This window comes from Sapajus apella, unplaced genomic scaffold, assembly GCF_009761245.1.
Source record: "Sapajus apella isolate SASKATOON/1434 unplaced genomic scaffold, GSC_monkey_1.0 scaffold78, whole genome shotgun sequence".
Lineage (NCBI taxonomy): Eukaryota > Metazoa > Chordata > Mammalia > Primates > Cebidae > Sapajus > Sapajus apella.
This window is the reverse complement of record NW_022437018.1, coordinates 832,527-850,209: the sequence shown is the minus strand read 5'-3', so window position 1 is coordinate 850,209 and position 17,683 is coordinate 832,527. Positions and strand designations below refer to the sequence as shown.

The 17,683-nt window shown below is 39.4% G+C and overlaps 1 protein-coding gene across 6 annotated transcripts in view; it reads right to left on the bottom strand.

Moving 5' to 3' along the window:
* The window catches only part of BICC1 (BicC family RNA binding protein 1), a 317,997-nt gene that overhangs the window by 202,035 nt on the left and 98,279 nt on the right, over nucleotides 1-17,683 (bottom strand). For all 6 annotated transcript variants that reach the window (XM_032252528.1, XM_032252529.1, XM_032252530.1 and 3 more), the window contains one exon: nucleotides 11,697-11,743. In XM_032252528.1, the coding sequence (XP_032108419.1) occupies nucleotides 11,697-11,743 (47 nt within the window). The remainder of the gene's footprint in view (nucleotides 1-11,696; nucleotides 11,744-17,683) is intronic.

Sequence of the window (17,683 nt, the reverse complement as noted above, 5' to 3'; positions counted from 1 at the left end):
AAGTTACAGGTCTGGAAGGCATCTTAACCTAATCTAAACTCTGCCTTCAGCTCTGAAACTGTACCACAAAGCCTTTCCTCACTTCATCCAACATACTAGCTACATTTCTTTTACCTAGTCCTCAAAACTCACCTCAAACACTTTATTTAAGGAAATCTACCTTCCTTGATTCCTCAGAATAGAAAAGAAAAAAATCACTCCCTCCATATCCTCCATTGTAAATCTCTTGCCGCACTGGATGGCCTTCTGTGCCACTTCTCCTCTGGAGTATGCCCCGCTTGAGGACAGGAGCCATAGAACCACCTTTCCCCCTCTGTAGTACTGTATATGGTACAGTGTCTGGCTCAGAGGGAGGGCAATAATGTCTCATGAATGGCATCCTCAGCAGCTCTGTGAAGCCTGCACAAAATCATGCACCCTAACACCATCTTATAAACATCTTTTCCCTTTAGAATAAAAGCTCTCTGAAAGTTAAAATTACATCTTCTTTAGTATTCCCATGGAATTCAAAAGAAAGCAAGACAACTTTTGGACTCCCATATTATGAGGTAGCCCACCATATTAACATACAAAAAGGACAATGAGCAATATTCAAGTGCGAAGACACACATACCCATGTTCCAATTATATACTGAAAACTACTACTTCCTAGATTTTAGCAATACCTTCCCCTCTCAACATACTGACTGAAGCCAAGAAAAGCTTAGGCTCTCAAACCTACCAACCTAGGAATAAATACATCAGGAAGCTTCTCAAACAGCACCTCCTACTGATTTACACATGAACCATTGTTTTACAAATGCCAATAGGAAAACATAACAGGAAGAAGTTCTATTTAAGAAAACAACTCCAAACTAATTGAGTTTAAAGTGTTCTTATTCACTGGAGATTAAGGTTTCCTGGTAACTCCAGAATAAACATGCACATGGAAATTGAAGCTGGTTATTCTTTTGTTTTGTTTTCTTCTTTCATAATATTAGTGATGAGCTCAGGAAAGAAAACCAAGCAGGAAACACAGTGGCCTCTATATTTTGTTTATTGTCAGAACTCCGGCTAAATTCCCTCCTCCTACTTATCAGTACTTCACCCATTAACAAGCAGAAAATTTGAATAACTGGATGATAATAATCCGGGGTGACAAAGGTAACAAAAGTAGCAAATGCTAAGAAAAAAAGCCATATGTACACATTTCTTGATGATTTTGATTTCACCAAAAAAAAAAAAAAATGAAGAAAGATAATGAAATGTATTTTTCTACCACTTGAAATGCCAACTCCTTTTAGGAAGAAATTTACATCCAGTGAATTTTAAAAAATAAAATAAAACACCAAAGAGCCACTATGGGACAAGCCACAATGTTAAACATACAAAATGAGAGAGAACATTAGGATATTTAATACATTAATTCAAGAATCATGTTACTTAGGCACAGAGTAACAAAGCATTCTCCATAACTATCAACAAGAAAAACAGAAAAGTTTATATGCCAAGATAGCCTTTCTGCATGTTGGCTGGCTAAAAACTTCCCACAAAAATTTAAGAGTGATGAAAATAATGTTAATGCCAATGGCAAAGAGAAGAAGGAAATTCTGATATGCAGGATAAAAGCTCAGTAACATAAAAGGATAGAACTCACTTTTTTCACCTAACATATTAACATCAATGACCCCGTTATTTCTTGAGTAACACTGGCAACTAACTAGCAGAAAGAAACATACCTTGAATAAGAATATTATTCTTATCCAGTATATATGTAATATACAGAGAGATATGTTACTCTCTGTATGTTATGTTTTACTACACTGGTATACCAGTGTATAGTATGGTCTAATGTTTTACTGTAGTATTGCAGCTGTATACATATTTTAAATGACAGATATGACAGAATTATATTTTATATAAAGAACACTGCTCCTTTAAAGATATAACTTAATTTGGGGCACTCATTGAGGACCTAAACTACTCTACACACACCAAATTTTGTTAACATGTGAGTGCATAAACCCTTTGAAGAAAGGAGTATTATGCAATTATCCCAGTTAACTGAATGCCTTTTATGCACCACAGTCGAATTCATGATTTAGGCCTTGTAGAGTTTCCGAACTCTACAAGACGCTAAGGACACCTACAGATCAGAAATTGAAAGCTAGGTGTGGTGGCACATGCCTATAGTCCCAGTTACTCAGGAGGCTAAGGTGGGAGGATGGCTGGGGCCCAGGGTTCTAGGCTGCAGTGAGCTACAATCAGGCCACTCACTCCAGCCTGGGCAACAAAGCAAGACAACATCTCTTTAAACAATACAAAACAAAAACAGAAAAAGAACCTGAGATTCACCCCAAACTGTGCCAGCTCCAAGTAAGAGCATCGCTCACTCTGACACATCTGCTTCCCCCTCTGTCTTCGGCTTCATGCTTCCCTCTGTGCATAGGTCTTCACCGCTTACTCATAGCTTCTCCTCCTCCTAACCCCAGCTTTCCCGTGGTGAACTGCACCGCTCTGGGCCTCTCCCTCACTCCATGCTACCTCATGACCCTCCCCAGTCTGTTCTCATTCCCACTCCATATCTTAGCTTCCTAACTCAATACAAAGGAGGCTGGCTCAGCTGAGTTCATAGAGCATGCCACACAGGTCATGTCCACTGCACAGAGAAGGTTTGTTGCTGCATGTGGTGCCCACGTCCTGGCCCAAGCAGCTCTGGCTGGAAAAGCAGGGAAGCAGAGTCCAGTGGTGCAAAACAAGGCCTTCTCCTCTCCTTTTTCATGCAGAAAGGTAGGAGCTATAATCACATAAACTACAAAGCCCAGAAATTTTTAAAAGTACTATTTAAGAACAAAAGCAAGTTGAAAGAATTGAATTGGCCACATGACAAATTTTAAAGCAATATACTTTGTCCAGATAAAATGCAAAAACACCAAATTCATCAAGCCAAAGATCATTGTTTAGAAACCAGAAAGAGTCCTAAACTCAAATAAAGAACCAATTCCTGAGATGACAACAAATTATTACTATAAATCTCCTGGATGAAATTTATAAAGTAACAAAGATACAACTTCAAAATAATAAACCTTAGTGTGATTCTGACTCTACTTAAACAAGATACAAAGTACTATAAAGTCCATACACTTTTTTAGTGTATTAATTTATCTCCAGCCTTTTTATTGTCACTCTAATATGCCACAATGATCCTAAGTCAGAGCCCTACTTAGTAAAACTTGCAGTTTTAGGCAGAACTTCTCTCATTATAGAAGCAGAGTCCATTAATGATGGCATGATAATTGCTGATTTAAATAAAAACATGTATCTTGTATTAACAGTAGTCAAGCATAAAGTCAGAATATCACTTTCTAAGTCCTGGCTGCCACCAACGACCTGTATAAACTTTAAAAGAAAACAATCTAAGACCATTTAGACCGCAATATCCTCAACTAGAAGAAAAAGACAACACCATATCCAGCTTTAAACTGTATTGATTCTTCTGTGAAGTCATTTTAAATCAGTAAAGCTTTAAGTTCTTTACTAAACGTTACTTTAGTCAGACTAAAAGGCACTATACCCAGCCCATCATCTAACAGACTGTCACCCTGTGGCTGAGTCCTTTCCCCCAGGTAACCCAAGGGATCCAGAGTAAAGAAAAATGCCTACAGGAGTTCTCATATCAATTCAATGTCCAAACCAGGTGAAATCTCTCAGAGTGAGTCTTTCCACACTTTCACAGTCTAGCCACCACACCTGCCACAAGGTCTCCAAGGTACGTGGCTGGTCAAGAACTTAGAGTGAGAGACACAGCATATAAGTTACATCTGTGGAGGCCTTTGCCAGCCAGTCAACAGTCTAGAAATACCCTCAATTTTATGTTATGTATGTAGCAATGACATTGAAGCCAACCTTTTCTCTTCAGTTGGGTGAAGAATGACAAGCAATGTCAACTCAGTGCATAAAGATTATATAATATTTAGGTACTTCTGGATCACATTAATATTCTAAATATTATGGCCTCACTATAATTGCACTGGCCAGGCTTTGTCCAAAATGCTATACCCAGATATTGCCACATTTAAAATGGGACACTGATCTTGCTACACAAAGTGAATAGAATGGTAAGGGGTCTGAAAACTAAGTCATATGATAAATAAGAAACTAAGTATCTTTAGTCTGAAGAAAAGAAGGCACAGAGATATAAAAAACATCTTAAAAAATTTTTATACCTCTGAATGTCAAAACAAGGACAAATGGATAAAAGAGAGGGGGAACATTTTTCTAAAAATTGGCACTACCTAGAAATGATCTACCTTGATGATCTTAGTCTTGTTCTGTCTTTATTATTGTTATATAAAAGACACAGAAGTAACCTCAGTATGATGAGATGTCTGACTTCTTAAATGTTTTTCAGCAAAAAATACTACATGCTCTTAAATTGCAATAATTTATTAATCCATTAACAACTTCAACCTATCTTAGTTATTGTTATGTTTTCCTTCATAAGATGGTAATTGTTTTTAATTCTGATTATAAAAGTAATGGACATCCATTACAGGAAAGTACAGAAAGAAAAACCAACCATAATCTCACCACTGAGACAGTCACAGTTAACATTTTATTTTATTTTATTTTATTTTATTTTATTTTATTTATTTGTTTTTTAAAGATGGGGTTTCACCATGTTGGTCAGGGTGGTCTTGAACTCCTGACCTCAGGTGATCCGCCTGCCTTGGCCTCCAAAGTGCTTGGATTACAGGCATGAGCCACCACACCCGGCCCAGTTAACATTTTAGCAGAATTTCTGCCCAGTCATTTATTTAGGCATAAACATATATAACAAAATTTGAGTCAAGCCATTGCTTTTTGTCCTAATTTTTGCACTTACATGGTACAAAATTTGAGTCAAGTTATACGCCTTTTGTCCTAATTTTTGTACTTATACAGTAACCAATTTCACAAGTCATTAAAATTAACAAAAAATTATGATTTTTAATGCTTACATAGTAATCCAATGTCTGATATACCACATTTCAAACATTACATGGCTGAGTACTTAGGTTATTTTTAATTTTATTTTATTTCAATTATTACAATATTGTGACAATGTATATCTTTATATATGGATGTTCAGACACTTCTCTGATAATGTTCTATGTAATATATTAAGACTAAATTTGTCCTATGCTCCCGCTAAGATATAAAAACAATTTGAATCACAAGATATTGAAAAGAAAATTAAATAGACATACAACACAAAGGCAAGCCTCCTAAAATTGGACCTAATCAATTGGACATCACAAACAGCTAATGCCACCCTCTTCAAAAGTTGCTTCTAACCCACCCAAAAAATGTTTATATTTGCATATTATCAGTTAGGATAATTTTTAACTGTATAACATTGAAATAGTTCTGAAATCTTAATATCGACCATAAATAAGGAAGTTTGTATCTCAAGATTTTTCAATTAAAGGAAATGCCGGCAAGTATAGGAATTAATATAGGTATTTAATACATAAAGGGAGGGCACTTTACAAAATAACATAAAAACCTTTTTAAACTAATGCCAATAAATCTCTTAACTAGCCCTTTCAATGGTTACTTACACTACAAATCTGTAATCCAGAGTCCAGTCTTGTGACCCTTCTTAAAAGGCCTATTTTCATGAATTCAATTTCATTTTCCACATGATCCAATGCATTGAGTTTGGTTTCAAGAAATCATTTTAATCAATAATGACTAAACTTTCCTCCGATGTTGATTTAAGATTAAACCAATTGCAGTAGTAATAAAATTACATTCACTATCATTAAACATTTTTAAACAATCTCAATGACACTCCTTGCTCCATGGTTTTAGAAAGAGGAATAATACAGGAACTGTGGTTTTCATGAAGAGGTTGTGTGAAATGACTGATGAAATAAAAGAAACGAATACACCATTACAATGCAACTCTAAGCAGATGACTCTACAACATGCTAAGAGAATACAGATTCAAAACCCAGTCTTCCTGTGTTCAAATGAACACAAGAACAGAACTTCAAAGGCTAGAGGAATAAATGATGAGCAAATCACTTGATCTTTTTCTTAATCTCTTCTTACTAACCCTGATTTACTAGATTCTTAATAGAAGATGAGGAGTAAATCATAAGGTATAAAAATAGGATCCATTCTCATCTTTAATAACTTTCTAGATGATGACTAAACAACCTTTATGGGATGGAATGTTATTCTTTTCTAAGTCCTACAAGCAGCTAGTTATCCCTATCTAGACAGTAAAGAAAACATGATCACAGATTCTCTCACTGGAACATTCTCAGGGCAATAGTATTGTGATCAGTAATAAGAACTCAGTGAATGTTAGCTTTAAGCCCTAAGTTTTCATTAGCAACAACACATTGGTAATCATCTTCACTCAAGCTTGGGACCAACAATGTAATGCTGCACAGCCTTCTCAGTGAACCTTCAGAAACCATCAAAACATCAGATACTCTTCATTGCATATCCTTTTATAAATCTGAATTGTGAATCATGTACGTGTATTATCTATTGAAATAAATACTAAAATTAAAGCTTTAAAATATCCACATCTTATTTAAATCAAATTTGATTTGTGTTTAAGCATAAAGACTCGGTATTAGAAAAAGCACATTCATGGGCCAGAGTTAACCTTTTAAATAATTAACAAAACATATCCATTACTAGAGGAAATAACCCACTAGAATATAAAAATAATGGCCAGTGGAGAAAGCAGAAGTAACTTTATCACCTCTGCTGCCCCTCAATAAGAGGACTCAAGTAGTCCCTGTCTAAGACCATCTAATGCACCCATGTTTAGGTACAGAAAGAACCAAATATTTACCTCAGGAATTTTCCCCAGGAGACAAAACTTGCAATTTTCTAGTCTCAAAACACCAAAAGTAATATTTGTCTAAAAACAATGAGTTTGAAAGGTTTTAAAAATATATCACATAAGCCACCAAACAATATCTCACTTTTTAGTCTGTTAGCCCTTGTGACAAGCCATGGTTTATAAGGTCAGTTTTCCAAATAAATAGCCAATATATTCAAAGAGTATTAAATAGTCCTACGTTAAAATATATGATGTGTACTTTGGGGAAAAATACTGTACACAACCCAGTGCAATGAAAAACCTGGCTTTCATCAATTATAATGCTGACTGGATTTTGTCTTCTTCAACCATTGGGATTAGAGATTCCTAAAGCAGTTTGCTTTGATGAGTCACATGTGTAATACAATCACTGACCCTATCCCCACCTAAAATACTGTAACCCATTTTCCCCTCCAAGATCTGACCATAGTCATTTCACAAGAGAAAGAAAAAAAGAACTGATTAAAAGGAAATAGAACAGACAGTGAGTAAGCCATGAACAACTGCCCAAAGAACTGTAAAAAACCTGGAAGATTGTTTCCATGTGTTTCCATTAGATAGAGCTGCCATTAGGAGTGAACGGAGAATACTGATAAAGTTATATCCATTCCCGCCTTTTTTAAGTGTAGTCAGAGCCAAAGAATAAAAAGTACAATTACGGGAGAATTTTGCACAGTTTTAACACAGAAAAACATCTGGAATGGATCCAATGCAAATACCTAGTTTAATCTGTAATCCCATAACCAGAGAATATAAAAATGACTTTATATACATTTTTAATATACATAGAAAAAAGACGAAGGGTGTACAAATAATTCTCTTTCAAAGGCAAGATTACAAGTCAGGCACAGTAGCTTATGCCTGTAATCTCAGCACTTTGGTAGGCCTAGGTGGGTAGATTACTGGAAGTCAGGAGTTCAAGACCAGACTAGTCAACCTGGTGAATCTACTAAAAATACAAAAATTGGCTGGGTGTGGTGGCACATGGCTGTAATCCCAGCTACTCAGGAGGTGGAGGCAGGAGAATCACTTGAACCTCGGAAGCAGGGGTTACAGTAAGCCAAGATGGTGCCACTGAACTCCAGGCTGGGCAACAGAGCAAGACTCTGTCTCCAAAAAAAAAAAAAAAAAAAAAAAAAAGGCAAGATTACAGATTCCTTTTTTCTCTTTTTGCATGACAAATATATACTCATTGTAGACAATTTTAAAATGACTTGTGATTTTAAAAATAGATTTAGTATAAATGACTAGGTAGTTAAAAATCTAAAGATCAGAGTATCAAAATGTGACAAATAACATCTACAGTCTTAGTAAATTTTTCTACAGAATCATTTTCCCCAGTAAAAGGTATTGTAGTTTGAACTGTCCTCCAAAAAGTCATACGTTGAAGTACTAATGCCTGGGACCTCAGAATGTGACATTTGGAAATAGGGTCACTGCAGATGTATAATAATAAGTTAAGACGAAGCCACACCAGAGTAGGGTGGGCTGCTAATCCAATATAATTGGTGTCTTTATAGAATGGAAAAATTTAGATACAGAGACAAGCACAGAGAGAGAATGCCATGTGAAGAGGAAGGCAGAGATCCAGGTGATGCTTCTGCAAGCCATGGAACACCAAAGATCACCAGCAAACCATTAGAAGCTAAAGAAAGGCATGGAAAAGATTCTCCCTCACAGCCCTCAGAAGCAACCAACCCTGATGACACCTTGGTCTTGGGTTTCTAGCCTCCAGAAATGTGAGATGATAATTTATCACAGTTAAGTCACCCAGTTTGTAGTCTGTCAGCCCTAACAAACAGATACAAAAAGTTTCAAAGTACACCACACAAAGACATTACACTTTGACCACAGACATTTTTTTCCCCTAACATCTCATTTTTGATGACTAGTGCCTGCAAAATCAACTTTTTTAAATCAAATGTCCCAGCCCCTCCTTCCCCTCTATTGTTGCTATTGGTAAGGCTACATAACTAAGTCTTCTCCCATAGATGCCGCATTCAGGCCTGGGCCTTACAACCATGGCATCTCCCTCTATTCAACATCTCCCTCACCAGCTCACACCTGGACATGGTGGTGACCCAGCTTCAACAAGGGAGATGGAGCCCATGACTTAGGGACAACCCAGCTATGTTTTAGAAGGAGCCTGGCTCGCTGACTGACAGAATGGGACCCAGCTATCAGCACAGCTGGAAGACTCTCCTTGGAACAGTAATGAGACTACAACAAATGACTGTGCTCTTTGAGATACTGTATTGTTGGGGTTTTGGATTTTTTTTTTTCCATAACATCTTACCCTTTTACCTTTTATCCTTTATTAAGTGTTTGGGAAATAAATCATTTCAAACCCATGTAGTAAAACAGGATATAGAAAACTGGGTAGATTTCTGAAAAAAAATAATAACTGACTCAATGGGAGAAGAGTATAAGCTTAACAACTACTATTATAGCTTCAAATTTGAGATAATCTGTTTGACAATCTTACTGTCTGTTAAACTGAAATGTAAGCTCTTTCTAGAAACATACCAATTCTTATTTTGGAAGACATTTTTAAATTATTTTTATTATTTTCTAATTTTAAAACTTTAATAAGAATAATTAATTAAACAGAGCAAAATTTAGTCATATTAGTATGATTTTGCATATTTTTTACGGTACAAAAAAAACATAAAGTTACATATGAAAGTTCCACACTCCTCCTCAAATCTCTATATAGGGACAGGCACCATGAAACTAGGTAGGTATACTTCCAGGCTTAGAAAAGTTGAGGAGCTGAACTTTAAACTCAGCTAAAGAGAGGTTTTAATTTTTGTTTGTCATACCTCAAAGTAAAAACTAAGTAACATTCCAATAATAAGCCCAGATCCTTCATATTTGCATTACTTTAGAGAGAGAAAAGTATTTATTCAAAGATGCTAGTGAGCAGTAATGTGGACTAGTTCTTAAATGTTTCCCCAAATGTCATTATGTAAAACTAGAATACGTGTGACAGTATGCAAGTTCCTGAAGGACAATTCAGTATTTCTCCATTACTTCATTCTACTGTAGATGAACCAGAATGTCTACTTTTGTCTAGTCAAAACAATGAAAAATGACTCTTCTGGAATTTGGGCTGTTTGTCTTCTAAATTACAGGTTTTTTGCTGGATAAGTATACAAATCCTATATGGATACTTGTCTATGGGAAAGACACTTCCTGTAGAACTAAAGAAAAAAATGAGAGGATAAAATGTACTCCCATCTAGTTATTCAGAGACCTCATTAATCGGTGACCAAGAATAGAATCTATGACTCTAACTCATAGTTTGTGGGATGCACACATGTTCCTGGATTCAAACATGTGTTTCCATTTAAACTGCTGGAATGTATATATGTCTCTGCAAAGAGTGAGAAAGATTAGCAAATCTGGGAATGAAAGTCCTTTATGATCATATACACCATATTTTGACGCAGCTTTTAAAATGTCTGAAATCACAAAGATGAAGCATGTGATTTTTACATCTATCTCTGAGTTAAAGAACAATAATGAAGAAGAATCCTTCCACAGATAGCATCTATATTTACTACCATAGCCAACCCATGGGAAATCTATGATTTCTGCTATTTGCTTTCTTTACATTTTATTTTTTCCTTTGAGACAGGGTCTTACTCTGTCACCCGTGCTGGAGTGCAGTGGCACGATCATGGCTCACTACAGTCTCAACTTCCTGGGCTCAGTTGATCCTCCCACCTCAGCCTCCAGAGGAGCTGGAACTACAGGCACACACCATTACACTCAGCTAATTTGGGGTTGTTTGTTTTTCAAGTAGAGGTGGGATTTCTCCATGTTGCCCAAGCTGGTCTATTTTTTTTTTTTTTTGAGACAGAGTCTCACTCTGTCGCCCAGGCTGGAGTGCAGTGGCGCGATCTCAGCTCACTACAACCTCTCCCTCCCAGGTTCAAGGGATTTTCATGCCTCAGGCTCCCAAGTAACTGGGATTACAGGCATCTGCCACCACATCTGGCTAATTTTTGTATTTTTAGTAGAGACAGGTTTTTGGTGAGGCTGGTCTCAAACTCCTGACCTCAAGTGATCCACCTGCCTTGGTCTCCCAAAGGGCTGGGATTACATGTGCATACCACCATGCCCGGCCCCAGGATGTTCTTGGATTCCTGGACTCAAGTAATCCGCCAGCGTCAGCCTCCAGAAGTGATAGGATTACAGGCATGAGCCACTGCACCCAGGCTTTTTGTCTTCTGTTTTCTTACCCTTGGTGCTAAACCTGCCCCGGCTAACACCAGGGCATTCTGAAACGTTCAGGTATTGAGTATAAGTTGGAGATTAACCAATGTCAGAAAACGCCAAGTCAGAGGGCATAGTACCTAAACTGCAACAGCCTGAGCTTACAAAGCAAGGGTGGAAAACTGGTAGTCTAGCACATTCTATTTGGCCAGTAGAGCATTTTAAAATGGGTTTTAATTTAAAAACATATAGAAAAGACCTCCCATCCTATTCATCAGATAGGATAGTACACCTCAACCTGCACAATAAACTCCTACTATGTCACAAGCCAACCAAATGAAGTATGAATGCCACATAAATGAATCCATATCTGAGCCCTCTTACATTTTGTTTATTTGCCTTCAAGCAAACATTTCATTAGATTTTCCTGGGAAGGAGCCTTCCTGGAATGGTTAGGTCCCATACAGCATCCCCTCTTTTCCAGCTCCTGTATGGAAACCTGTTCACCTCCACATTAAGAGGAGCGTTTGGGGGCTTCTAGGATAGCTGCTGAGATAGGTGTATTTCCTCTTACTTATCACCATGACAAGAGTAAAAGGCAACTTACCTTTTGAAAAAAGTCTTCTCCACTTCTGCCTTTCCCTTCAGCAGCAGCTGTAAATAAAAATGTATACATTTAAAATACTTTCTTTTTTTAATATATGCATTCAAAAAACTTTCAAACATCAGATATGAGAATGCAAAAGCAAACAAGATGCCAGCCTTACTCTCCCACAGCTCAGTGCCTCACTGGGATGCAAAACTGGTAAAGAACAACACTCCAATCCATCAATTACACATCTCTAGATTATTTGACACTCTTTTGCTTTGTCTGAAAGACTCACGAACCCCTACACACTTAGATGATGAATGTGATCTCGTCCTTTCATAGTTAAAGAACAATATGAATAAATGCAACTATCAAAGTAATCAACTGTAGCATTCCAAGCTCTTCCTATCTGTGATCAATCCCAGGCACAAGAGGCTGCCTTGTCAGCAAGTGGCTCAAGTATACGGCCTACTTTGGAGCTGTTTCCATTTTATGCTTTATAATGACTATATAATCTACTTGAATTTCAGTTGGCATCATATACTTTTAATTCACTCCTTCAGTTGTATGTACAAAGAGAGAAAAAAAAAAAACATGAGAACAGTAAGGGTGAAGGTCACAGCCAACAATGAAATTGCATGTAACATTAATTAAAAGATCACTGTATTTGAACATCATTTTTATAGATAAATGGTAGCCTATAAATACAGGACAAACCCATTTCTCAGTCTGTGTTCTAGATCTTGTGATTCTATAAACATTTTTAATTCATTTGTGTTGAGGGGTGGGGAATTTGACTAAAAGGAGAGCAGCAATAGAGAGCCAATAGCATCTTGCTTGCAACAGACTCAGATTGCATCTTTCTAAGCCAAACAGGACTCTGATTCAGGTGTAGGGTGGAGTGCTTAATGGGAAAAGTCCGGTCAGGACAAAGAAAGGTAGTGAAGCGAAAACTACTGGAAATTAAAGTCTGGAAGACCACAGTAAACCAAACACCTGCTAGACAATATCTCAACATGGCCATGTTTGTGTGTAGAAGTGTGTGTTTGTGTGTGTGTGTTTATGTGTCCAGAGCACTTGTTAAAATGACTAAAGACCCAAGAAATATTGCAAAGCAATCACTTAAGAATCACATTTGTCACTTAGCAAGTTCTGACAAGCACCTACCATATTTGTCACTTAGCAAGTTTTGACAAGCACCTACCATAACTTTGACATTGTTAAGTGAAAGATTCAAACCTTGAGAAATTCTCTCTGCCCTCAAAGAAATAAAAGTATTTACATTCTTTTTTCACCAACTTAAATTTTACAGTTAAATATAAGACACCTTCTGTATTTTTGTAGAAATGTGTATTTTTTACCAACACATTTTTATTCAAACAACAGATTGCAGAGTATATGTTTCTGGAAATCCCAAGGACAATCTGAAAAAAAAAAATCATAAAAAAAAAAGAGCTAAAAAGGATTTTAAAAAATGTATTCTAATGTGTGGTAGGGCTGAATAATGACTCCTGGCAAAGGTGTTCATGTACTAATAATCCCTGGAATCTTATGTGGCAAAAGAGACTTTGTACATGTGATTAAGTAAAAAGATAGGAAGATTATCTTGAATTAGCCAGATGGGACTAATGTAATTATGTCCTTAATGAAGAGGCAGGGGGCTCAGAGTACAAGAAAGTGATATGACAATGGAAACACAACGAGAGCCCATACATGACAACAAAGGACAGATCAGAGAGGATAAAGATTTGAAGACAGAGGAACAGGCCATGAGCCAAGGACTGAAGACGGTCTCTAAGAGCTGGAAAAGTCAGCAAAATTGTTCTTCCCCTATGGCCTCTGTAGAAAGTAGGGCCCTGCTAACACCTTGCTTTCAGCTCAGTGAAACCCATTTCAGACTTTAGACCCAAAAAAGTAAGATTTCTGTTGTTTTAAGCCACTACACTGTGGTAACTTGTTATAGCAGCAAAAGCAAACTAACCTCGGATGCTAGTATCTTTTTAACTTTTCTTTTCGCATGAATTCCACACCATCAATAGCATGAACTGCACCCAGACTCTGTGCCATGCCAAGTCTCAGGTTCCAACCCAAGCTGAGGACCAAGGGAAGAGGGTGGATGGGTGGCGAGCAGCTGAAAGAACACTTGAGGAATCACAGGGAGTTGTGACATGGCTTTATTCTCTCTTGGCGCAAGTGAGCCTGAGAGCAAACCATGGGTGCAAACCTGGGCACGAGCCGACCCAGGCGCAAGCCCTATGTACAGCATCAGCAGAGTAATTATAACTTTTACAGACAATAGTGGCTCTCAGCCAAGCACAAGCTCACATGGGTGATCACCTAATGCACTTCACGTGATGTGGTTATATAATGAGTGGAATTGTGCACCTGCATTCCAAACTCCAGACTGATGCGGAACTGGATGTCTGCCTTGGCCTATTCTTGACCGCAGCACATCCATTTTCCTTACATTTCACCCCCTAGGCTGAGGGAGACACAGACCTTGGATGCACAGGGCCAACACACAGACCTCACACATAGGCTCTGGGAACACAGGCCAGGCCCCAGACACACAGGCTTTACACGTAGGCTCTGGGCACATAGGCCCCAGACACTCAGGTCCAACACATAGGCCTTACATTCTACCCCCTAGGCAGAGGGAGTTTTTCTAGTGGGGAGACATGCCCACAGGGCGGAACCCTGGACCCAGAGTCCACGGCAGTAATACAGGAAGCAACAACTCCAGGTTATGGTGGGCAACCACCCCATGATGACATTACCCCAATGTTGCTTTATATATTAAGCCAAGTTTTTATTTCCCTTCCTTTAGGAGCACTGGGGCAGGGAACAACAGGTTACCATTGGTCTGCATACCTGCTCGGAGGAGGTCATTCTTCCTCCCATAGGTTTTGCCACATGGCTTGGCCCTATATGAGCCGGTGATGAACTAGCCACTTCTTTAACTTTTAGGTAGTTAAACACAAGGTTAAGCCTCAATAAACTGCCGAGCTATCACTGCAGATTACCATAGGTGTCACCACCTTGGTTACAACATTCACACGGCTCTGATTTCAGCCCACTGGCTACTTTGTCCACACCTGCTATCAAACCATATGGTGTCAGTACTCGGCTGGACTATGACAGCAGTCCAGGCAATAGCGGCACTCCAGCTAGACCCATTAGTATATCATACCCCATCAGGAATGCAGGGGTGCCTCAGGCACCATGGCCTTATCTTGCATTAGGACCACAGGTTCTAAGCAGACCTACTGTAGCTCTGCTGCTAAGGGCCTTGTACTCAGTGTACTCTGCTGCTCCAAGCAGGTGCCACACTTTGCTAAAGTGAATGTCTGTGCCATCCCGGTGCAGGGGCGACGGGGTCATTATCCATGAATGCACCAATCCTGCTATCAGATAATTCATCTACACCATGACTGTAGCCCATCCTGCTATGCTCTCATGACCCTTAAGGGCAGCAAATGCAATTACCAACTGCTTCTCTATCAATGAATACTGGAGCTCAGCTCCTTTCCATATTTGGGACCAAAAGCCTACTGGCATTCTCAAGCACTCCATGTGCTGCTATATAGGCCCCAGCCAAAACTATCTGTGGTCACATGAACATCCAGCTGAAACAGGTGCCTCTGGTCAACTACCTGTAGGGCTTGTGCCTGCTGAATAGCCCACTTAGCTGCCAGGAAGGTGGTCTCAGCCACATCATCTTAAATCTAGGCAAGGGGAGTGTTGCCACTTCTAAATCTACAAGAGAATCAGAAGTTAACATAATATCATTAGCAAAACCATAACAGACGGTGGGGCTATACATATAGCCCTGTGGCAACACTGTGAAGATCTACTGTTGCCCTCCCATGAAGACAATCTGTTCCTGGCTCTCTGGAAAAGAATCCATTGGCCAAGTCCACTACATAGTGGTACTGTCTCAGTTTTGTCAAGCCGTCCATCAAGCCCATTGATAGACAGCATGGCTGCCAAGCCATGTAAAATATCCACCCCCAAAATGTGTGTGTGCTGGTATGTACCAGTGCCAGCACTTGCTGTATGTTGGTGGGGGAACAGTAGACTGTCAACTCCACGTGTGGCCTCCAGTCGTCTGGTGTCCCCCGAAGTCGGGCACCTTGGCGAGTTCCCTCATCATACAGAAAAGGCTTTATGTCCCCACCTGGCTGTAGCACATTTAGTCTTTGAGCTGAAGTGCCCAGGTGAGACCAGTTTGTGCAGCACCATCCAGCTCCCCCTTGGGCATTTTCTGGAATTGCACAAAGTTAAGAGTACTTCATTGGGTCGCTTACCAATTTTCTCTCAGTCAACCCTGGCCAAAATCAAATCAATCCACATCTGTGGGCATGTCACTTATTGGGGCCCCCTTTTCCCCCAAAGAGGGCCCCCTGCAAGTGGAGCATCTTCCCCTTCTTTACAGTGTAGACCCCTCAGTCCCATCAATAGTCTCCTGGGTATCCGACACAGGGGGTCTCTGACCATGATGCATTCACAGCAGCCTCTAAGTCCTTTACTGAGCTCTATACCCAGGCTTCCAGGCATGCCGCCTGCAACTGAAGGTCTCCATTTATGGCAGCTCCTAAATCTTTTTCTGAGCTGTGCAGCCAGGCCTCCAGGCATCCAGACTACACCTAGGGAGCCCTTACCTCTGCTGCATTCCTCAGGGACTGAGTGTGTACTTCTCATAGAGCAGTCAAAAATGCCTATCCAACTCTGCTGGCAAAAGCTTGCTCCTTCTCACTGCTCTGCACTTCCAGCTGCTTCCGCACCTTCTCCATGCTCGTGGGGGAGCCATCTGCCACCTCCCAGGTTTCCACCAGAACCCACTGAGCAATACAGCTGTCACTGGTCACCACAACCCATGTTGCAGTCACATGGCCAACCTGGAATCAGTGAAGACCAAAGGCTCATGTTTTTCAGTATCTTGCAGGCTATGCCAAATGTCAGGCCAAGTGTCAGTTTCCAGCCCAAGCTAAGGACAGAGGAGTGAGTGGACAAGTGGCAGGCAAGTGAAAGAACACTCAAAGAATGGTAGGCAGTTTCAACATGGCTTTATTCTCTTTCTTGGCAAGAGCAAGCTGACTGGGGCACAAATCGTATGTAGCGTCGGCAGGGTAATTATACCTTTTACAGACAATAGTGGCTCTGAGCAAAGCACGAGTTCATGTGGGTGACCACCTAACGTGCCTCATGTGGTGTGGTTACATAATGAGCAGAGTTGTGTGCCTGCACTCCAAACTTGCTAAGTCATGCTGCACAGGATGTCTGCCTTGGCCTAGTGATTGCAGCACATCCATTTTCCTTACACACTGACATAGGTCATTTGAGTCACACATTTATACAAACAGACTCTCCGTAGTTTACTCTGCAAATGATTTTTCATTTACTAACTTGGAGATATATTAATATTAAAGCTCAATAAAAACATAAAAAGTAAAGTTGAACAAACTTCTAAGCAAACTGACAAGTGTGGCTGGCCCTAGCTAAAGGGGTCACCCAGGCAAGATAAAAGGTCAGTGCCCAAACCTAATGACAAGTATCTTGGGAGGCATTTAGCCAACTCTTGGGCTGTCTTTGTCTAAGGCTAAAAATAGTTTAAAAAGAGCCACCCTCAATGATACCCACTGTCACATGGCAATGAAAGTAGCAGAGAAGGAAACAAAGATTTGAAAATATCTAGTGGCACTGAGGAAACTCTTCTGTGAAAAGAAATTTTTAGAATCAAAGACATTTTCAAAGGCCTATCAAGCAAAGTAGATAATCACCCCCTTTACCACAGGAAATTCCTTCACGGGTTAGAATTCAGCTGCTGAAATTTCATGATACAACTACATTTATTACAGAAACTTCCTTGAGGAGACTTATTTTGCTCAAGGCAAACTCATTACATCACACCTTGTCATGTCCCTTCACTCCAAGTCCATCAAAACACTAAACAGCCTTCACAATATGGCCCTTCAACCTCCAGATGAATAAAAAGGGGAAATTTC